The 23,180-nt window shown below is 41.5% G+C and overlaps 2 protein-coding genes across 2 annotated transcripts in view; one reads left to right on the top strand and one right to left on the bottom strand.

Annotated features, from left to right (window-relative positions):
- LOC150104408 (pituitary homeobox x-like) overlaps positions 1-3,581 on the bottom strand; it is a 107,338-nt gene extending 103,757 nt beyond the window's left edge. The window contains exon 1 of the mRNA XM_090396988.1: positions 2,943-3,581. Within this exon, the coding sequence (XP_090253114.1) occupies positions 2,943-3,225 (283 nt within the window). The 5' untranslated portion in view covers positions 3,226-3,581. The remainder of the gene's footprint in view (positions 1-2,942) is intronic.
- Positions 1-23,180, top strand: part of LOC150104407 (protein spaetzle 3-like) — a 521,297-nt gene that overhangs the window by 182,275 nt on the left and 315,842 nt on the right. The window lies entirely within an intron of this gene.

Genomic DNA, 23,180 nt, shown 5'->3' with positions numbered 1-23,180 from the left:
GAGCTAGTTGCTCGCATTCCTGTGGCGATTAAAAAAATCAATGAAATATTTCTTGCATGTAAGGAAAGCAACTTGGTCTTATTAACAGTTGGTTTGCTTAAGAGTTTCGCTTTGCAACATGTTTTTAACTCGGTGATCACTAATGGAAAACAGGCACGCAAGGGATCGTGCGATCCTGGCAATGTTGCCACGATTAAAGGGATGCCCCACCTAATATCTCATTCCGAAAAGCAAAGTCTATCCTCAAAGTACGACTAAGGAATCCGATAGGTCATTTTTTTGAAGGACAAATATTAAGGATGCTGATTTTTAATATGAACTTGGATTTGGATTGAAAAATAAAGTGTTAATATGTAGTAATTATGCATTTAAAGCACCATTCAGTGATTCAGACTCACGGGATTTTAAGGGGAACCTCATTTAGCCTGTCTTCTCATACGGGATTTCCACCCGCACCAGCTAGAGAATCCACGCAGTTCAGACAGGGATTTTTTGCAATTTGGTTAACTGCCTATCATAGTCCGGATTAGCGCTCTTACTGGGTCTAACACGTCCATGGAAGATGAGAAGATTTGCGTTTTGTTCGTGTTTCTTAAATTTATTTTAAACACGAGCGGGACGTGATCTTATAGCGGAACTGGAAAAACATAACGTGCACTACATTTTCCACTTTAAAATGCCTAACCAGGGCAAACCTTGCCTGATAGTGCAATCGCTCTCGTCTAAAGTCCCCAATAGTAAAACAGGGTCGGATTAGCAATAAAATTTGCTAACAAACAAAGGTGTTTTAGCGTATAGTATTAACTTTATTTTAGCCACGCACTTGATCACAACACAATAAACACATCTTTATTATTCTGTTTTTATTTTCATTACTATTTTTCTAGTAGTTCAACTACCACTGCGAAAATAGTGCTTTCCAAACTCATAAGTGTAATTTTGACAGACTTGCGTTTTGCTTTAAATGCTGTGGAAATTGTCTGCTTTGAAAGCAGCGCTATTTCACTAGTATATTCATGAGGTCATTTTCGCAGCAGTTGAATATTTAAAATTTGATTACAATTACAAGAAAAAAACACTTTGTACGCTAGCATTTTACATCGTGATTGACCAGATAGCAGCGCTGAAAACATGCGACGACTGAGCAAAACCAACCGAACATCCATCGATCTAACAGACCTCTTTATCCCACTTACCGGAAGAAAGAACTTCTTCGAACTCGTGTGAGCAAATGTAGGCTATCAGCGTAGTGGTTTTCATTTACATAAAACCAGCAAACACACCGTTTAAAATACTAAGACAGTCAGCGTTCGCAAATGATCCTTCGTCTCCATTACAGACGCCTTTGAATTCAGACCTCTCCATTGCCACGAGAGGCAAAACAGTGGCAGCTGTTTAAATATTGCAGTCGCAGATAAGCAAGCGCACACATTCGTAATGTTATTTCAGAAAGGCCTTCATTCTGAAGGCCTTTCTGAAATAATGAAGCGAGAATGTAATGAAGAACGTAATGAAGCGAGACCGCAGCGGGAATTAAACGAATGTGCACATTAAGAGCAGTACGTGTGTATCAGTAAGCATTCTGCGAACATTTAAGAAAAAACCAAAGTGATATTTTCACCAGAAAAAAAAAAAAAATAACAAAACGAGCAAACGCGGCTTGAAACATTTCCTGTTCGTTATCCCGAATTTTGTTGAAAACTAACGATTCTGTCACAATCCTGCCGTCTTTCAGGAACTAAGAGCAGTTGTTATCCGTGGTCTTGCTCCGCTGTGCTAATGTCATTATTCCGAATTCTTTTTAATGCACTAAACGTATTCATTTATTCGGAAGCAAAACCGAAGGCCCAGTGAAACGCTTCGCATGCAGCCACAGAAATTCAGCGTTGTGACGATTGTGCTCGGCAAAAACTTCTGCTGAACGTGTACCTCAATCCAGTCAGCTTTTGTACGATTCAATTAATCCCGTCGGTGGATTAAATCGCAAGCTCTCATCTGACCTGGTATCGGAATAGTTCTGGATTGCTGCGAAGTTCAAACTGTTTTGAAGCTGGTGCCAAAGAAACAAACAAAACTGAGCTACGAAATGTATCGGGTTCGACATTACATGGCGGTCATCTTTATCGTAAAAGTCTTCAATTTGATAAATAAAAAGCTCGATGTGAAGAAAATATTTCTCTACAAAACGAAGGCGGGTGTGAAAGTGATGTTTATTTCCATGGTATTTGCCATCGGAAGAACTGCCTTACGAGGAGAACGTGATGCGCGTGCACTTGGTTCGTATGCGATGCATACGAACCAAGTTGCTTTTATGATTAACGAAGACACATCAGACGCGTTTATTTGGAAAGAAAGGAATTTAGAGCCCAAATATTTGTCGAGTGTGTACTGGCGCACAATTCCTGAAACTAAGCTCAGCCTTGTCGATCACAGCGTTGAATGTCGACTTGATGCTCCCTGTCGAATGACTCCCCTCACTTCCATTAATGCGATTGCTGCAAATGCAGTCCGCCCTTGTCTAAGATGGGAAATGCACGAGGAAAGCGGAGCCAGAATTAACTACACTTTCTGAGAGAGCACGAAACTAGATACACGCGCGGTTCCAAAACGAAGCTCGGAACTCGGGATTAGTTCTAAAGCACGCCGAGTATTATTACGACAGGGCAGCGCTGCGCCATCATTTGTGCACTTGCTAACCGTAACGATGCACGTCTCTATCGCGAACAGAGGTGTTTGGCTTCGGCGAGTATTAAAGAGAGTATTACTTTAGCTTAAGTATTCCTGTGTCGGAGAGAGCGATTTGCCGAAATTCCTCGCTTATAGGACGGGCGTGCTGATTTGAGGCGATGTGCTTAAGATTCTCACTTAAATCTACAACTAAGTTGACACTAATACAAAAGACACACAAAAAAGTACAGAACCGAGCTAAGTAAATGATTTACCTCGTTTTTTTTTCTCTTCCGTCACGCCATGGTTGGACGAACATGTCACAGCCGATTCTACAGCTGACCTCGGTGGGATGCCGGACGTCTGATGACCTAAGACGGGAAGATTGACCACAGACGGAGGAGGTACGGACACTGGAAGTGCAGATACTGTAGACACAGGGGCGACGGGAACCATGTGGCCTAACGGCCCCATCGGGCCTAGGGTTGCGCTAGGGTCGGGAGAGCAGACTCCGGCCACGAGGTCTTGCAGACAGAGGGATTCGTTTAATGAGTCCATCTATCAATTACAGAGGATTAGACGTCCTCGGAACGACTGGCTGCAGACTAAGCCCGTGATTTCAGCCCCAGCTCTCTGGCAAGCACCTCCCGTAATCTCTCCCGCCGATCAAACGGGATTTGTGTTCAAGACCAGCAATGTCTGCCTCCGCCAACGGAGCCCCAGCACGAGATCCGCCTGAAGCCCGAGGATATTGCAGCCCTCAAAGTCTAACGAGGGATTCAGTAGAGGCCAAGCGTGGATGAGAAAATCTCTGACTGCGATTGCAGTATTGGCCGGTTGTAGCACGAGGTACAGCTGCGACACGCGAACATGTACAGTGTGTTGCTCGTGCAGTCACGCGTCCTGGCTAAATCTCCCGGAGCCCTGTTTGTACTTCTTCTGCGTCCCTTGACTCCGGAGCTCGTGCGCAAGTCAGCCACCAACCGTGATTTGCTCCCCTGACTCCTCCTCCGTTCCCACCTTTATGACGTCATCGGTGACGAACGAAAGGGACCTCCCCGCAGCTTCCTAGCGGAGCAACTAGTGACTTATCAGAAGAGAGAAATGGCAGTCGGGGGCAGGTCTCGCGTCTCTAGCCCGCGCCACCAAATGCTGCTGCAACCGCCTATTCAAAGCAGATGGTAGCAGAACGGCCCACTATTCCGTAAGCTGACGGCCAACTTTGATCATAAACTTCTTCCTCTGTCCCTCTCCCAACATGACTTTTATTTCTTTTAGCTTGAATAATAGTTTTCGTTGCATGCGATGCTACGCTACTCATTATGCCCTTTTAAGTTTGCCTGCCTCTTCTTGTCTTGCTGTTTAATATGAGATGACCTTTGTTGCTTGCTCTATGTGATACACACAGGATTTGTACGCAAAAGCGTGGGATATATATAATGCGCATATTATTGTTATGTTCCTGGTTAGTGGGAGAGAATATCATTTACCAGCATTATTTTCCCCCCTAAGTATGAAATTGTTGTTTGCTATGAAATTTATAACAGCAGTCAATTCTCGATTCTAATTGTAAGCGTGTCACATAATTTTTTATCCTCGATTCTCATGAATATCTGGTTGGCACCGGCGCCTCTAATAACTTCATTAGCATGGGAGGATTCCTATCACTAACTCTCGTTAAATTCTGTCAGACTCCTCTGTACAGTCACAACAGAGCTATTTCAACAATTCGTAACCCAGGCAACGGTTTGTGAATGATTTTTTCATACGTGAAATTTATTATTGCAGAAATTTCATTTATTTCTTATTCGCTATGCAGGCTAACGAACAAAAATGAAGCTAGGAGATTATTTTTTAAATTGGGAGGGGGAGTTATTTTTCCCTTAATCCACGAGTTGCAAATGAAATAACTCCAGGCTGAGCATGTTGCACTCGCATGATGGTTCTCAGCATTTCCTCAAATACAAAGTTCTGAAAACAGGAGCAATGTAAGCCCGATTAATTTGCCGAACTGTGCACGCACCGATAACTCGATTTCGGCAAATAATCCTCGGAGTAGTTCTGGAAACGAACTGACGGGCTTAAGAAGACTTCGAGGTATCAGATACAAGATTGGAAACGCCATGAAGCACTTCAAGATGCCACTTTAGTGTTGCGATATGCAGCATAAAGATATTTTCCCCCAAAACAGATATTTGGGGACAGGGACTCGGTACTAGCGAGTGTCGTTAAGGCGTTAAAATTAAGGTATGGAGTAGCTGAAACCACTTTTGGCCGGTTTGAGTAGAAGCAGTCTGTCAGACTGTGGCTCAGGAGGACAGCAAAGGACCAAGTTCTTGAGGGAAATCGAAGAGCCCCTGAAATGTTTGTCCACAATAAAGTAGCATTTGTAAGAATTGCTATCGTGCATATTGGAAGCCAGACAGCAAATGGAAGAGATCAGGACTAAAGCCTCATTCCATATGGTATTGCTTTGTGCGATATTTTTCGCATGTTTAGTATTAATGCGTATACTTGCGTTGAGGTGGAGGAAAGAACAACCACAAAAACCAATGTTTCCGAAGTGGTTTTCGCTGATGTCATTGAAGAAAGATGTGAGTAGAAGAACTGTTCAGAAACTGAACGTCGCAGCGGTTCAGCTCTGATTCCTTCTCAAAGGGAATCATTTGCAGAATATCTACGTGCAGCAAGGACAGTCGCCATTGACTCGTTGGTCAAGAAATTTGAACCTTGGCGAGGAAAGCGCGTCGTCTACTAGTCCATTGGGAATCGGCTTAAAGTGGAAAGAAACATTGTTGAAATATTTCCTAAAAAAGCCATTTTTTAACATAAGGAGGATTGGTAAATAATATTTGACCAACTTCTTGATATTAGCTTGCTTTATTTCTTAGCGAACATTCATACACCTTTCTCGAGAGGCGAAGAAGCACTTGAGGCTGGAATGTCGATGTCACGTTTCTGATTTAAACAGATTTCTTTCATTCACTCTTCTCTACAAGCCTGACTTCATCACGTTCTTCTTATATGGAAAAAAAAAAAAACTCATTTTCATTACTACGAATACAACCAACGATGCGAAAAAAGTTCCAAACTTGACTGCTTTTGGTTCGCACTTAATGAAAACAACACCGACAGGTTTGAAACCCTCTGATTTAAAAGTGGGTGTGAACTCTTTTGTTCGGGTACCCAATAGCTTACTCGTGTGTATTTCGGGGGGGGGGGGGGGCTCATCCGAAAGTTAGGAACCTGAAGTGCATTAAAATTTTATGTACCATCAGGAGTTAAATATTTCGAGTCAAAAAAAAAAAAATTCAATGCCACTTCACTCCTCCAGAAAGTAAGAGTGGAGTCGGACCCCCGCATTAAAAATAATTTAGGCTTTTACACGTCACATACCATCATTCTTTGAGTGTTAACACTTTCTGGATTGGGTTGTTTTAGAACAAACAACTGGTAGCTAGGGTGTGCTAAGAATTGGGAGAAAGGAAATCTGACGACTTAATTTGGGACCGAAGGGAAGACTTTTTATGAAGAGACACGACTGCGGCCGAATATATTTATTATTATTCTTAAATCATGGCATTAAAAGCTTATGGCTGAAATATTTCACAACTGAAAGAATGTAGAAGACTCGCACTATGGATGGATTGGTAAGAAAAAAAGCTTTCGATTTCATTTCGGCGTCTGCTGATGGTTCAAATGTGCAGTAAATGCACGTGAAGAAAATTGTGCGTTCGAAAGAATAAGAGATGTCGTGGATGAACCTAACGTACTGCAGCGGGTGGACGCTTTAACATTTGCGATACTTAATGGGTGCTGTACAAGTCGGAACAAAATTTCTTAGATTATTTGCTCTCTTCCGAACTGATTAGCGCAGTGTCGGATAAAGAGGACTTCGCGATAGACAGACGAACCAAGATTTACTCGGTTGTGCAGCTTGTGGGACTGCAATGCTTGTGGCATCCTCCAAAAATGTTTTGTCTGCTTACCAAAACACCGCATTACAAATGCATTTTCGAAAAGTAGTCCGGCGAGATGTTTTCCTGCCCTCCCGAATTAAAAGCTGTTTACAAGGAACCACGGCCGAGATCGATTTAAACCTTTTATCTTCGGTGAACAAAAGATTTATCAACGTCGTTGAGTTACGATAAAGTTTGCCAATACTTTCACAACTTGAATACCGTTGTAGATGAGAAATCTTCAGTTTGTCAAAAATGCCGTTTAAGTGATGTTGCCTTCTACGTGGGGGATGCAAGTAAAAAATCTCATTGTTTGGATTTGGCGTTTTCCAACAAGTAAACGTCCTTCGTGCTAAAATCAAATTTCACGATGCCTGCTGAAGACGCTTCAAATTTCATGTTCACAAATGCAATATTTTAATGAGAAAAGCGAGTCGTGAAAATTGGGGTTTTGGGTCCCGAAAAAATGAGCAGCTCCTTTCAGATGTCCTTGAATGGGTGAGTTGGGATGATGGTGCGGACACAGCGTCATCCCAACTTTATATTGCGTTATGGAGCCTGAAGGAACCCTTTCCTTCAGGCTCCATAACGCAATATAAAGATTTTGGCGGCAACTCGATTCGCATCCTGAATGCCGACCTTGATCGAGTACTCTTCCAAGAACGGCTCTCTCTGAACCTTCTCGTGACATTTATTTAAAGACGGGCTGCCCAAAAGTTCGTGCACAGTGGTGGGCTGACAGTTCTTAAGGAAATTTTATTGGCATTCGTTAACTAGTTTCAAGGCAGGTCGACTGTGATTTTGATTCCTTATTATTCCTAAATTGGGGGGGGGGGGGTGAGCTAAAGCAGAGCAACAAGATGAATATTTGGACGCTAATGAATTATCTGTTGACACCATCACATCACTAAAAACGGGAGAATTTCGGAAGCATTTCCCTAAATTAGTTGACTTCGCTATAATGAGGAAAAAATCCCTTTAGCGAAAATAGCCACGTTCACCCTCAAATTTTGAAATTTTTAATTGCATGAATTTCGGAAATAATAGCAGATTTTATAATAAAATAAGAACATACTTTCGAAATTTAAATTAACTGAAAAAGAAATGGATTCTGATTTATCTACATCTTTATTTATTTGTTTTATTAACAAATTTGGAAATGTTGTGGCTGAAGGAAAATAACCGAGGAATGTTCAGTTGGGGAAAAATCTGTTTTACTTGCCAATAATAAAGTCATCTAAAAATCCCCTCCCCTCTCCGTCCTTAACAGGAAAGTCGTTTATAGAAGCAACATCCCGAATTAATTCAGTGCAGGGGGGGGGGGTTAGGTTAATATACTAGTTAAAGTAGAAGAGAACCCACCCAGTCAGTCTGTGACGTAGGATTTCCGAGTTAAAAAAACGAAACAATAAAATAAAATAAAACATTAGATAGTCTGTCTCGTTTATGCGAAAACGACCCTCAGGGATAATTGGCGTACACGAGATGAGTGCAGCATACATATCCTATTCCAAACAGGCGTCTTTGTCCCTTGTGTGTGAAGTATTGCTTAACAGAAACGAGGTGCCTTTTTAACAATTAAGAAAAGCTTTTCTTTCGGGTAAAATAAAAAATAATAATATAAAACGGGCCAAAAATCCAATTTTCTCAACGGTTCCAACAGGTTTTCATTTTCTGGCTCCTTTACATTGCTCCAAAATATCCTGAGCAGTTAATCGCATTTCATTTGACTGTTTTAGCAGTATTATTAATGATAATGAAATGTATAATTTTATAAGTCCTTCACAGTCATACACCCCAAGGAAACGGAGCCCTGTTTTCTACGTGCTCTTTAGTACTAATTTATTTTCCATGAAATGAGGGAGCAACGCACGAATGCTCTAGAGAAGCATCGCGATTGTGCGACTCCAAGGATGTGTTTTACTTTCGGAATTTTGCTTCAGCAAAATAGAGGACTCCCCGTTTCTGTTGAAGCAGGAAGTAGAACTGTTAATGAGAAGTGAATTCATTTGATTCGCATATAGTCGGATCGGAACCTTTCTCGCTGCTCTCACAGCGCAGTTTGCCCTTTCTGTGCGATTTTCTTGTTGCTTAAAAACATAAACTGCGGTTTCGAAAGCTAAAACTTTGGCTGCAGATTATTGAATCAAATAAGATTCAATGTGATAACGCGTTGCTTTTAAGATAATCCCCGTGAAATCCTTCATAACGATGATGACGGCAGTGGGGTGTCTGGATTTTTAGATTAAAAGTCGTACTTTGTGCAGGTCTTGTTTGTTTAAATAAAAATAAATTGATTTATTTTTATGAATAAAAACGTAAAACTATTAAATGCCATTCGACATACGGTTCGATGCTGTTTTTGTTTCGGAATTTTTTGCCGATCCCCACTGACGAAGTTATTTGGCGTTGTAGGGTTCAGTTTCTGGTAAATGACAAACACTGAGCGAAGTTCACAACAGTCAATCAGGCATTTGTAGTCGAATGTGTCACCAGTGCGTGTCCACATCCACGCCACTCTTCGATTTCTCGTCCTCGGAAATTATCTTGGAATTTTCTTTTATGTGCGGTTCTTGATATCACCCGTAAAATACGCGCTTATCCAACGTCATTTAAAAGCCAATGTCAGATCATATCAGAAGACGTGGCACGGGCGAATCTTCACTTGTGTCGAATAAAGAGAGCGTCCAATGTACGCCCGTCATTTGCATTTGTAGTAAGCAACATTCGATTTTTTAAACGCATTAATTTGTTGTTTGTACGTGGACACAAAGAAAGTCACGTTTATAGCAACGTCTTCAATTAGACACTTTATTTCCGTAATTATAGGTTAATACTTACAGCCTCTCACCACCTGGCCACACTGGCTTTCATCACCGTAATCAAGAGATCAGTCCATGCCTAAATGTACACTGTGTGTGTGTTCGCCAGGCCTGAGTGTGCTTGGTTCGGGAGGAAAAACCTTCCATCCCACTAACTCGCCTTTGCTTTGAAAGCCGTGAAAAATAATCGTAGCCTTCTAGACGTGATCCGAACCCTGGTCTTTTCAACCAAATGGCTTCTTCGAAACGCACTGAACTGTTGCGGCTCACGATTAACATTTAAGAGCCCCCCCCCCCCCCCCAGAAAGCAAGGATTCTACGAGTCTCGAACTCCCCCCTGTGGAAATGATATTTCTTTGCCAGAAGCACTGCAGTTTGTTTCAATTGAATTGAGATTTGTCATCCACAATAAATATTTCGAAGGATTGCTAAACTTTTAGACTGCTAACGTCTCTCTAAAAATTCTCAAACTTTTCCAAATTTCGCAAATGATTTGAAGGACGTTTTCTGATCACCACAGATTACTTCCTCAGACTGGAGAGCGTCCTTGCCACTGAGTATGCAGAGTAACCTGAAGTAATTTTTTCTTCCCTCGATTTTCAGACACAATCTCTTCTCCATGCAATGGAAAAAGGACTGCGCGATGAGAAAAATGCGACTTTTTTTTTTTTTCTGCTTTCGCAAATTTGTTATGAGTTGCATGTTCCGCATTACAGAATCCGACCAACTCTTTTCAATGTGGTCATTAAAGAGTGGTTTCAGCCAAGAACATAACGACTACTTACATTTTCAGTAGAGTTCACAGTGCTCAGTCGGTTTCGACAATACCCTTTGGTTGGTATGACCCGGGTTCGAATTCATTTGGGACGCGAATAATCTTTAAAGGATTTTTAGTGGATGCGGGTGTCATACCGGGTTTCTTTCAAGGAACTCGGGTCAGATGTTTTCGTAAGCGTGTTGCGCATTTTTAAATGCCTCGTTCGAAATGCGATTTCCTAATTCAGTTTACAATTCTTATTTGCATCTCTCATCACATGTTTTCGTCATCGCCACCTGATGAAGACTTCTTAGATCGAATGGATTTAAATATTTCCGTGATTTTAATGCTATTTAAATGCTTTGTTTTTATTATTCAGTTTCCCACTTTCATCTTTCCGAATATTCTATACGAATCAAGGTGCAGTGATCCTCGAATTCACACACACACTCGCCGTAATGCTCGCTGATGGGTGGACAACCGCATTCTCGCCACCCCTCTACGCATGCTGAAGACGACTTTTAGCATCTTTCTCTAAAGATGGAAAGGCTTCTCGCGCAGACAGAACTTATTAGGCAGTGCATCAACGGGGGCACGCCAATTGTGAAGATTTACGGATCAGGTGAATGTTGCGTCGTCTTCCTCGGGAAGAGCATTCAGCTTCTAATGTCCTTTAACTTTCCAAATTTAGGGCGAAGTTCTCGGAATTAGTAATCTCGTGCCTCCCATATGTCCACCTACTAGCCCGACATGACCACCTCGCAGCTGTACGTTGCAAGCGACACTGCTGACTGCGTTATAGCACGTCGTCCCTCGTGCCCCATTTCCGAGTGCCGTCACGCTCCTTCCCTTTCCGTAAACCATCACGCAGTTATTCGTACTGACGTCTTGACCGAAACCTATTTCGTGAACTGCCTCAGAAGGACAGCTACTCCTAACAGGCTTCGGGAGGGACCCAGGTGTTTCGGCTTGCCTCTTCCACGCCGAGCCCATTTCCTCCAGATTTCATAACTGCAACATCAGCGGAGCTCGGTCGATAGAGGCGCATCCATCACTCCGCAGCAGCAGCTGCAGCCTTCACAAGTTAGGCTTAGCCGAGTGGGAAAGAGACTGCCTCGCACTGCTCCAAAGACCACGGAGTAAGTGCTTTATTCCACGAGATCATGGCACTCTCTCTCCCGTCGAGGACCGGTCACAAGAGAGCTTTAATGCCGCGTAATTATGAACACACAAATGGAGCAATTCGCAAACATGTCGCAGATGATGTTGTGCGTCCTCATGCCGTACGCATTTCAAGTGCGTAACGCTGGAGGCGAACCATTTGTTATTACTGGCGAACTCCACGAATATTCTTAATAAAGCAAGAACGAAGTCGCCAAATTTAAATTAAATTTAAAAGCACGGTGAAGAGAAGCGAAAGATATCCCGCCCGAAAATCGAAAGCGGGCTTGGGACGAGCATCGAAAATAATTGCATAAATAATTTGTGTTCAAATGCAAACCTTGCAGATCGCAGTTGTGTTTCAAAGCGCGCACTCGAACAAGAAAAAAGTCACGACCTCGAAACAGCTGCTCTTGCGCGGTGTTAAATCGTCTCGGCGTATTTTAACTGTGGAGGAAATGAGAAGACACAACCTGACTGCAAACTTCCGTTTTCGTCGATATTAAGGAAACAGCTTAACAAGCCCAACTACTTGACGAGCTTCACCTCAGCTGGCAGTTACAGCCCTTGAGAGGCGAAGTGAACGGCGCTCTAAATTACGAACTCCACGGATCATCCACACCTGACAAAAATTACGGGAGATCCGAAAAGCGTGAAATTTTCCTCTCGTCCACATTAATTATTACTTGGAATGCGCGAATTAATCTTATTTGCTGAACTGTACATTAAATTGGGCAATTCTGTCTCTTGGTTATTTTAATGCCTTCAGATGAGCATTTTCTTACTTCCAATAAACGGTAAAGGAAGAGTAAGAACGAGAAGGCTTCGATGTGCGAGGTCCATTTTGGCAATTTCTCCCTTATCAGAAGGGACAACGCAGAAAATGATGGGTGGGCAAATAATGGGGGCAGGGAACTGCTGCGGAGGAATTTATTGGTTCGTTCAGAGGCCCACGTGTTTAAGGGGTCAAGAGAAAAAATCTCATTAGAACACAATTTTTTACCGAGCCGAACTCTCACTTCCTTAGCGTACGAGTAGGGATGTCCTCTTCTGTCCGGGTGAAACCGTCTCGAGGATACGCGGAACTTCATCTAAAATCCCTTTCAATCGAAGGCAGTTAAATCGGTGAGTTGACTAATACGGAAAGATTTTTTGCGTCACTGGAGAAGTGTAAGGTGAAAGACATCAATTGGCGACAGCGATTAAGCGAGAAATGCTCTCGTCTTCTGAGATCTGTTCAAGATCTGGAGAACTCTCGAATTTCGCGCTTCTATTTTCCGCGTGTGCGGCAATTGGGAAAATGCTCGTTTCATGTTCGGAAAAAAGATCCGAAGATCATTTCTCACGCGACCTTTCCAGCACAGAAATCGCCACATACAATCCCCATACTGCGACAAGCATTTCCGGTTGAACGTTCAAAATCTGATGGGTGGACTCGTGAATCAATTAGGATTGGAAGAAAAAAACGCGCGCATCATAACGAGATTCTGTTAATGCAGTAGACCAATAATCGCCCCGAATATTAAATTAAGCTCCAATTATGGCGCGACGCTTGCATCTGAATTTCGCGAAACTTATTGCCGGCTATTGTGAGGTTCTTCGGCAGGTACTTCTCCACATAATGAGCCTCCATGAGTGTAATCTGAAATAAGTCTTCCAAGGGTATGGGAGTAATGCGGGAAGGAGGCGGGAAACTATAAGAACGAGGATTACCGAAGGATTAGGTGATTTGCCATCGAAGTCAGAAGATGCTCTGTGAAATCCTTCCGAACCAAAAAGGCTTAGCTTATCGAGCCAATCAGTCCGTAAAGCGTTACTTACATGCAAGGAGCACAATTAAGGACAACCTTGCCCGGAGCGTCGTCCTTTACGAAACACGGTGCACTAAGACGGCCGCTTTACGGACTCTTCCGGTGTTTATTCAGTCCGGAGATCGCTACAACGTTCACTAAGTGGTCTGCTGTTGGGAATGGCGAAGATAATTTTGCCACGAGGAAGGACGAACTCGTGCCAACTCTTTGAGCTGGCTTACGACGAGCTTTCTTTCCGCGCTTCTTGCAGTTGGAATGAACGCCCATCATTCTGATATCAACGCCAAAAAAATCGATTCTTCTTCGGAAGTATATGCTCGTGTGTGTGTGTTCATTATTTTTTTCTTCTTTTCTTTTAATTTGTTGCTTTTCCCTGATAGACGGCAGCTGCATTACGACTGGTCCCTTTTGTGAATCTAAAACCGAAACTCCACAAAAAATTATATTCCCCAGGAAGCTGAAATGCTATAAAAGAATATCACGTAATTTAAAGGGTTTATTTTAAAATAAAAAAAGCTTAACTTTTCTTTTTTTTCCAAATGTTACTTGAATACCTAAATACTCCAATTCCTGAATGCTCCCAACAAATTGAATTCCCCGACAGATTGAGCTCCTGCACTTGGAGAAAAAGTTCTTGTAAAAAGAACCATTTCTTTCTTAAAATTCTAGATCCAGTTATTCGGCGTCGGTTGATGACACCTCGCTGTTGCACAGAGGTAGATTTCTTCTCTATTTCCTCTTCAAAGAAGTCTTCCGTGGTTACTCTTCGCTCACCGAACTGCCATCTGCGATTCTGTAAACCAGTCGGAACTGGAACGTCAATTGCTCATCTTTTCTGAACCCATTTCACTCTTTCTCACTGTTCTGAGAAAGAGATTTCCTGCATCTCAAGTATATTTCGCAATGATTTCCCAGAAAATATCGGCGTCCTCCTATCTATCACTGGACAGGGTGACTCCAGTCGCTTCTACTGGTGCAATAAAAATAACACTATTGACCCGATTTACAGACGAAATTGCTTAAAAAGGTAAATCTTATGAGTAAGCAGCCATGATGACAATGAACATTTTGCACCAAGGGCTACGTAGGAAATGTGTTGAATTTAATACTCAAACACGAGGCGATGACGTATTCTGGGCAATGCCAGAGTGTTACATTCAACTATTTAATATAAAACACATTATTGTTCGTGGGATAACGTTAATGTTTGGAAAGTTATTAGGTTTATTTCGGTTTATATTAATTTCATTATTCGACGTTAGGCTGCTCCTCCAATTACTGGAAACCCAGGTGGCTGCAAAAGATCCATGAACAGGGATCTCTAGAATAGGAGCGCCAATTATCAGACCCTTGGCTCAGTGCTAATGAAAGAGAACTACCAGCACCTTCGTTGGTGAGAAGTAGAGCGTGCATTTCTCTTCTGAATTTCAACGTTGTTTAGACCACCCGCCTTTCCTTCTGGATCATCGAAATAAAACGAAGCGAATGCATCGCTTGATTCAAGAATGGGAATCTCTGCTCGCATACAGAACGAACTATTTAAACCGAGTGCAGACGGGATGTTTTTAAAACTCTTATTGTGTTTGTATTAAATGAACCAGGGGAGGGGATTAGCAAACGGAGCAACCTCTGCATTAAATAGGACACGTGATATGTTGGTTCTGTTCATGTAAATCGGCCGTTGTGAAACGATGGATTAAACTGCCCCTTTTTGAAACAGAAGGATGGTTTCGACCTTTATTGGGGTCTCGTTATGGGGATAATACTAAGGCGATAAACGGGAATTCGTCGCTTCTTCTTTATGCAAGCAGCCTAGTTGCGAAAGAGGACTTCTCACGCAAACTTTGCTTACACTTGGATCAAGGATGAAACCAAGAATACAATTTCTTGGCATCTTTAATTAACCAAGTGAAAAACTTCGCACAGAAGGAGAGAACGAAAGTGTACAAGAAAGTAACACAAAAAATTATAATATTGAAGGAAAAACCGAAATAAATAAAACTGAAACACATTTAGAGAAGCGCTGGAAGTGGTAAACCGTAAATAAGTGACGAATAAGATTTCTGTATTTTAAGCATCAGAAATCGGAGCCTTCTTAGAGCGCGATTTGCCGCCAATAATAATTAACGAGCTATTTTACTTAACATTTTAGGAAAATCCTCACGCGATCCGTTTAAATTTGAACTCGGCCTTCCTCACTTTTACGATTTAATATCCGGATTTGTTTCGTAAATATTTAAATCTAATTTTATCTGATAATTTACGAGAGATGTTGGTGGCATTTAATATTCCAGAAATTCATTAAAGAATTCCCTGTTTGATTTAAGAATCCTAAATAAAGTATTGCCGCTTCTTTATCCACAATCCCTATTATAAATAAGAAAACACGATTTTTTCCAGACAGCGATAGAAGTGATCTTAACATCAAAAACGGTAAACATTTCCCTCAACAGCCCAAACACGTGCTTTTTGTAAACCTCCTAAGAAAAAGTCATTAAAACAAGTTTCTCTCATTGGAGAGCTCTCCAAGCAGCCGATTTCGATCTTAGATTCAAGAAAGTTGTATCCTTCCTTAGAATTTGATCGTCGCATTCTAGTGACAACCACTTACAGCTTCCCCCCCCCCCAGGAAATCTTTTATTTGCACAAAGCATTTCTGCCGCTTTATTTAAAAGCAAGTTGACTGCCATGATGTTAGTCGAGCTCGAAACTGATCTCTTCGCTCTCACCGAACCTGAAGGTATCGACAGCTCCGAGTGTTTGGAGCGAAAGGTTTCATAGGTGCGCCTTACCAATCATTTTCTGGGTAATGAAATCAGCCTGGAAGTAGATGAAACCGCTCCCTCTCAATCGAAACGAATATCTTAACAGAAGTACAGTGAAATATTCTCTTGGTTTTGCGTTAATAGAGAGAGAGAGAGAGAGAGAGAGAGAGAGAGAGAGCACACATAGTTACATGAGGAGAGTGTGTAGTTTTAGTCTAGTTAAATTAATAAAATTAAAAAAAAAAAAACAGTGAGCAAAACTAATATCGAAACCACTGAATAGAGTTCAAATGGAATTTGTGCTCATCTCGAATCTTCAAAAAGAAAGGTTTGCTTCAAGAAGACATCCGTCGCAGTTTCGCAGTGGGCAAGTTCGGAAAAGTAAACTGAATACTTGCTAAGCTGCTTGTTTATTATTCTTCATATGAAAGATGCGAAAAGACCCCGTTAAAGATAAAATGTGCAATTTGGCTGCTCGAAAACAAATAGGACGGAAGTGGCAAATGGATGTTATTTGATGAAATTTTAAGAAAGAAATACTTAGAACTAATCTTGCGTAATTTCATTGTTTTTCTTGCACAACTAGCTCTTCATTTCTTCCTTCCTTGCACAATCCCCCTCAAAAAAAAAAAAAAAAAAAAAAAGGAATATGTTAGGTATTCACTCCTAAACTGGGACCTCGGTGAGCTGCACGCGCTCAGGGATTATACGACCGTCCTTCGGGGAGCAAGGGAAGCGGTTTCCCCGTTGTATATCGATGATGAAGTTATTTTGTGGAGACTACTGGAATAATGGCCATTTAAATGCATCACGTCCACCAGAAGTTGCCATAAAACTGTTGCGCATGCTCCGGCCGCATGAAGTGGCGCACTCCGTTCTGTTCCACCCTGCGGAATCAGAGGAGCATCGTTCTCGGTTAAGCCTCCCCAAATCGCTGCCATGCTAAGCCTTATTAACATAAGAATGGGTGGCTTACGGCATTTTATAAATAATCGGATTTCTCGGTGGAGCACCGCTAAAGGGGGGAGGATGCGAGATTAATGCTTGTCACCCATTTTCGCCGTGAAGTGTCCATCTTGGCAGCAGACAGTGGACAATTTGTCGCATCTGCTCGTGCACGAGGTGGCAGAGAAAGGTCGTAACTGAGTCGCTGCCATTCTCTGGCGGTCACTGCAGACAGTTAGGCCTAATCGGCCCATTCTGCTTAACGAGCAGGCGGGGAGAAATGAACTCCCAGACAAGGATGACACCAGCTAGGCGGGGGGGGGGAGAAGGATGACTATAGCCTTACATCCCTTGTTATCATTAAGGTTGGAGGGAAGCGCTCTCCCTGTGCGCGGGGATGTGTGCTTTTCGCCGCGTGGTGTTGGATTTGAAATAAATCTTCCACAGTATCGTATATGATTAGTGGGTGTTTACGGACGCGGGTCTGTAAGCAGTCGATGTAATCCCGTGTTACTCTTCTTCGACGGAGTTATTTTGAATAAATATGAGTCTCAGTTAATCACGGGATTCGCCATCATCACGGACAGAAAATGTTTGGGAACAGGAATAAGCAGACGTTGCATCGAACTCGACACACTTTCAGCGGGTTCGAATTTCGATCTTCGAATGATGTGAAGTAAGATCGGATCGATCTAATCGTATAGTACTACAACAAGCGCTGGCAGTGCTGTCCGACGTCGTAGGCCTTGAGATTCAAAAGTATAATAGCTTACAAGGACTAATAATACAAAAAAAAAAAAAATGGCCATGGATATTTTGCGATTCGGAGGGATTTCAGGGCCTTGTCACTCGTCTTTCCTGAAGTTAGTTATAGTCGGGACTAAAATCGACTGTTCAAAAAAGGTTGGAATTTGTTCGGGCCACTAATTTTGAAATGCACTAATCTTGCATTTCTTACTTAGGCGGCATTTTGTTAGATACTTCAAATTCTAGTGTGCGATCTTTTTTCTTTTTCCCCTGTAACCGCTTAATTAAAGTTGAATATAAACAAAACAAGTATTCGCTGTGAATTTAATATATTTGTGCCAATAAATCAACTTGCATCTTAGGCACCCGCGCCACTACGTGATCAATAGCTATCTTGAGTGTTGCTGAGATTTTTATAGCAATTGTGACGAGCTTGTAACAGTTGCGAAATGAGCACAAAAAACCCCATTACTTAAAAGGTTATCTGTAGGTGTAGATACTGAGAGAGTTACCCGTATTTGTCTTGGTTTTTTTTTAATTTATTTTTCTTTTAAAAAAGAACATTGGACTGGTCAAAATTGGGCACAAAAATAATTTTTCCCAGCACGTCAGCTAATACTAAAACACCGCTTCAGTATTGTGTAATGAAAGAAATAAAAATTCCAAGTCCGCGCGGTTAGCCTGTGCGCTTCGCAACCGTATGCCTGGGGAAGGAGTGTGTCCTAGGTTCGATTTCTATCGGTGACGTGAGGAGCTCGAGGATCTTCCTCAGCCATAGTCAAGTTAGCCGGTCTTGGGCGTGGCCAGCAGGGTTTTTCCGTAGTGTTGAGAACTCAACACTATGGACGTAGGATACACCGGGGCGTAGGGCTGACCACCTTATCCTGTAAACGGTTTGAGGTCCGATGATTAATGAAACCTTCGACACAGCAAGGTAAAAGAGTGTAAAAAGAAGATGAGATAAAAATTCCATTTACAATATTTTTTTCTAAGATAAATGCAATCAACAAAAATTGAAGTACTTGAATATTTTACTATAAAAAAGAAGCAAACGCTAGCCTTGTAAGATTTCGAAGCATTTACTTCCAATTTAGTGAGACTCATCTGCTAATCTTCCCTAATTTCAGGTCCAGCAGTTTACTTTTTTTTTTTTTTTTTTTTGAAAAAGCAAATCTTTCAGTTTGGCACGAAGTTGCGGTCCCGTTCTGTCCAGTCAATTTTTTTCACGAGACCTAATTTAACATTCAATAATGATGGCAGAAATATTTTCTTGCTCCATCTTGTTGACCTTGTGTTTCAAAAGGCTTCCCCCAATGCAAAATATTGTCAGAATGTTTCGTCGTCACTGTGTTTCTTTCTGTACACAAAAAATCAGCAGCGCTCTGCAGACTCCCTTTGCATGCCTGAATATATCTTAGAATGCTTTCTTCATGCGTCTTGCATGTGTGAGAAGAACGGCAGGCTTCTCGTTACCACCGTTGTAATCAACCTGCATTCAAGCACAATTTAGAAGGGTTAGCAAATAAGCTTCGCTATTTCTGGCTCATAAAGTCTGTTCATTTTTCTCTAAAAACGAAGAAAGGCCGTTTTAAATCAGTGCAGTATGATTTCCTCTCTTCAAATTATGAAGAGGACTTTGAGTTAAAAAGTCAGTTTCACTGTTGGTCAAAGAAGTTCTGTGGTGGTTTAGATTTTTTAAAAATCGTTTAACCATTTCAGGTTTAAGACAACTTGAAACATGCTCGAGTCTGATGACTTCTTATGAACACCAAAAGCTGTAGGGTTCTCATGTCCACGCTGCGTTAATTTCGGAGGAAGCTGCACTCATGGTAGATTTTAGCTTTGGGTGCAAGACTATTTTTTTTTCCACAGAAAATCCAAAATCTGATAGTGAAACGTGTCACGTGATCTACTGAAGGGAAATTCCAAGTTCAGGGCCTTTTACCCGAATTCAAGAGCACCGTAAGCATATTGCAAACCGCTTTCATAGAAATGTCCTTTTTTCTGTTTATACTAAAACATCCACTTCCTGAAAGAGCTGCAAGGAAACCAACACGGATTTTGAAAAGACCCAAATTTGCACCATGTCCAAATAGTAGGTGACATTTTCTGCTCTGTTGTCCAAGTTGTTTATCGTATCTTTTATTCAACTCTGCTTGTCTCACGTTTTGCACTCAGATGGTTCTGTTGATTCGTTTAATCGGAAAAAAATGCAAACGCCGAGGTTTTTATTTCTTCTCCGGTTTTACAAAGGCGATCTCGATAAATGTCCTCCCACCATTCCAAACATCTCGAGCTAGCGTTCGAATTTTCACCCTAAACAGAATCTTGCTCTAACTGGATACCAAAAAGGTCCTGATTGGCGTTTCTCCGATTGGTCTGAAGATTCATGCTTTGGGCTTGATTTCTGTTCTGTGTAACCTTCGTATTCTCCTAATCACATTCTCCGCCGTCTCTCCTGCAGTTTGAAAATATTCCATGTTTAACTTACTCCTTACGCAAAACAACTTTGCCATCAAATGGCCGTTCAGTCTTTCTTTTGAATTCTTTCGGAGTAATAGAGGAGAAGACCACGAACAGCCAATTTCTACGTTATTTGGAAATCTCATCTCGTAAAGAAAGCCAATATTGAATTCATCCAGTTTCGATTAACAAAGGAGGATCTTATTTTTTTCGTCCATCATTCTTTCTACAAAACGTTTGGAGATCTGAAATGGTTGTTGTTCCTAACGCTATGAAATTACGAGGCATTTCATAGCGTTCCCCCCCCCCCCCAAATAAACTGTAGGTAAACTGTACTTAGGGGAAATTTCTGTAAGTGGGTTGCCAGCTTTCTCTCCGGATGCACATAATGAATGCGTTATCTTTGAAGTCTCCAGGGGATGCTGGGGTTCCAGAAGTTCTGTTATTTTGCCCACGCTCGGATATCAGCGGCCTTCTCCAGTTAAATGCAAACCACTCGATGACAGAGCCCCGCGCTCCTCTTTCCCATTTCATAAAATCTACGCTACACGAATCGCACTCATTTCCAAAAATCGCCTTCTGTGACTAAATTCCCTTCTCCAATCTGTTCTTCACTGAGGGTCAATAAACCTTTTTAATGAAACTCAATTCCGTATTATTTCTCGCGAAAATCCAGTCTTTAGCACCACCACATCTCTTGACAAGACGAGCTTTCTTTTCTTAGGATAACTCCAACCTCCCTTTCTTGGCATAGACATACCCGAAACATCTCCTCCTGACCTTTCAATAAATTACTTTTTTTTTCCTAAACGTTACTTTATTCTCTTTCTGAACTGCTGTTTATTTCGTGCAAATCGGTGCTGGTCCCACTTTTGGGATTGCGCCCGTAAGAGCTGTTGAAATGTTCGACTCGTACAGAAGAGAGCATTTAAACTGATCAGCGGTCTTTTTTTTCTCGTTAGTTCACACACTCTAATATTGTCGTTCAGGTCCTGTGCTGGCATTTTCTTAAGAATATTTTAATGGTCGTTGTTTTAAGAATTATCGTCAGTAATTGACCCTCTTAATTGCAACGGCTGCCCACAGTTCAACTCCAGACGTCCACTGCATATTGAAAGTTTTTTTCCCACTTGGTTAGACTATAATAAACTTAGTTTAATCCTTTATCCAAGTGTAAGCAAACAAAGTTTGCGCCTGAAGTATCTTCAGGACTGGGGCAACTCTTGGTAAAGTTTTAGTATCTCCCTGAAGATACTTCAGGCGCAAACTTTGTTTGCTTACACTTAGTAAACTAAGTTTATTATAGTCTAACCAAGTGGGAAAAAACTTCCAACATCTTTATCTCAATCCAGAGTAATTTAATAATAAGGTGAGACACCTTTTGGAAAACTTGTATAGGTAAATATGATTTCTCCATTGCTTCCACCTTGGTATCCCCACTTCTGGGTCTGGCTCCCACTGACGAGACTTCAATAAAGGTCGAAAACCGGTCTGGTTAGTGGCTCTTCCCTTAATGCATAGCATTATACATGTCTGCAAGGAGATGTGCTTTGCATTATGGGAGATATTAAGACGAGAGATCAGAGCCTAGTCCGCGAGTTGCCCCAGTCATGAAGATACTTCAGGCGGAAACTTTGTTTCCTTACACTTGGATAAAGGATTAAAATAATTTATTATATTCCACTGCATATATTTCTTCTTCATTCATCCATTCTACGCCTGTCTTTTCCTCCTCAGCCTTGTGTATCGCTTCTAATATGTTCGAACCGCTGTTATACGGGATGCGATTAAAAAAAGCAGTTACGAAGACCCCTTATGTGTTCGCGTCGAGTGTGTCCACCTGAAGTAATGAAAGTAGTGTGACGTGTCGCTGCTTTTCAACGAATCGTTGGACAAAAGCACCTCGCGCTGGTATTGAAATGTTTCTCTTTCAAATACGGCAAAATAATAATAAATGAACGTCACGAGAGATCTGAGGCAACTGTTGAGAACCTTGGCAGGGTATTCCTTCGTGTAAGACAAGTCCCAACGTGCTTCCCTTAGGTTCAGACTGCATTCCTTGAGGGTGATAAAAGAGTGCGTCGGTGACAGGCGTTTAAATTTTTAGTATTCCGAAACCAGTGAAGAGCGTTTAAAAATAATTTAATTTTAAATTTTAATTAAAAATTTACTTTGCACATATTTAATTATACTTTATATCACACTGCATCCCCCCTCATCGCACGCCATTAAAAAAAAAAAAAAAACATAATTAAAAATCCCCATGTTACACAAAATTTAGAACGAAAACCCAGATTGTCCTTCGCGAATAAGAGTAAATGGATTAGCAGATCGTGAAAAGTAGGAAGCGGATGAACCCCCCCCCCCCCAAATGTTTACTTGTCGCAATGAGTTCGCTCTGCTGAGCGATGTTAGGAAAGAAGCGAAGGACGAAAGCAAAGCAGTCTGACGAAGTATGTTCACTAACCTTTGTTTGGTGTGTGGCTTGCTTGATAGATGAGATGAAGTTTATAAACAAGGAATTATTAAGTCATCTGATATGAAGAAAATCCAAAAATTATGACGCGGAGAAAAGATGCAGTCGCTTGTATGATAATATGGGGGGGGGGGGGAGAGGGAATCTCCAAACACAAAGCATTGTTGATCAGCTCCGCCAGTAAGCAATCAACTTGAACCAGACAACAAATGTTGCTTTAGTTTCGATTAGGACGCCAATAAAGTGTTTCATTGAAAATCGCCTTCGTGTATATCCAACTTCATTTTTAACCGGAAATTGTATTATTTTTACAGCAAAATATTTCCGCTGTGTCGATTAGTAATTTAGACAGAAACGACATTCGGCTAATTTCCACATTTATGGTTTTATTTTGTACTTCTGCAATGCTTTCGTATATTTTATTTGTCATTATAAAAATACGAACAACTCCATTTTGTGGCGAGAAGTTTAGGTTGTTATTTAAATAAATATTATTTTTATTAATTTTCCTAATTCAGATTCAGATTTTCAGATTTGTTCCAGTAGCTGACTTTTCGCTGTTCGCCCTGGTTACCTGGCGAAAACAACGGGGGCCTTGGTTAACCGG

This window comes from Typopeltis vanoorti, chromosome 8 (assembly GCF_054136105.1).
Source record: "Typopeltis vanoorti isolate ZY-2024b chromosome 8, IOZ_Tvanoo_1.0, whole genome shotgun sequence".
Lineage (NCBI taxonomy): Eukaryota > Metazoa > Arthropoda > Arachnida > Uropygi > Thelyphonidae > Typopeltis > Typopeltis vanoorti.
The sequence above is the reverse complement of the archived record's forward strand: the minus strand, read 5'-3'. Positions and strand labels throughout refer to the sequence as shown.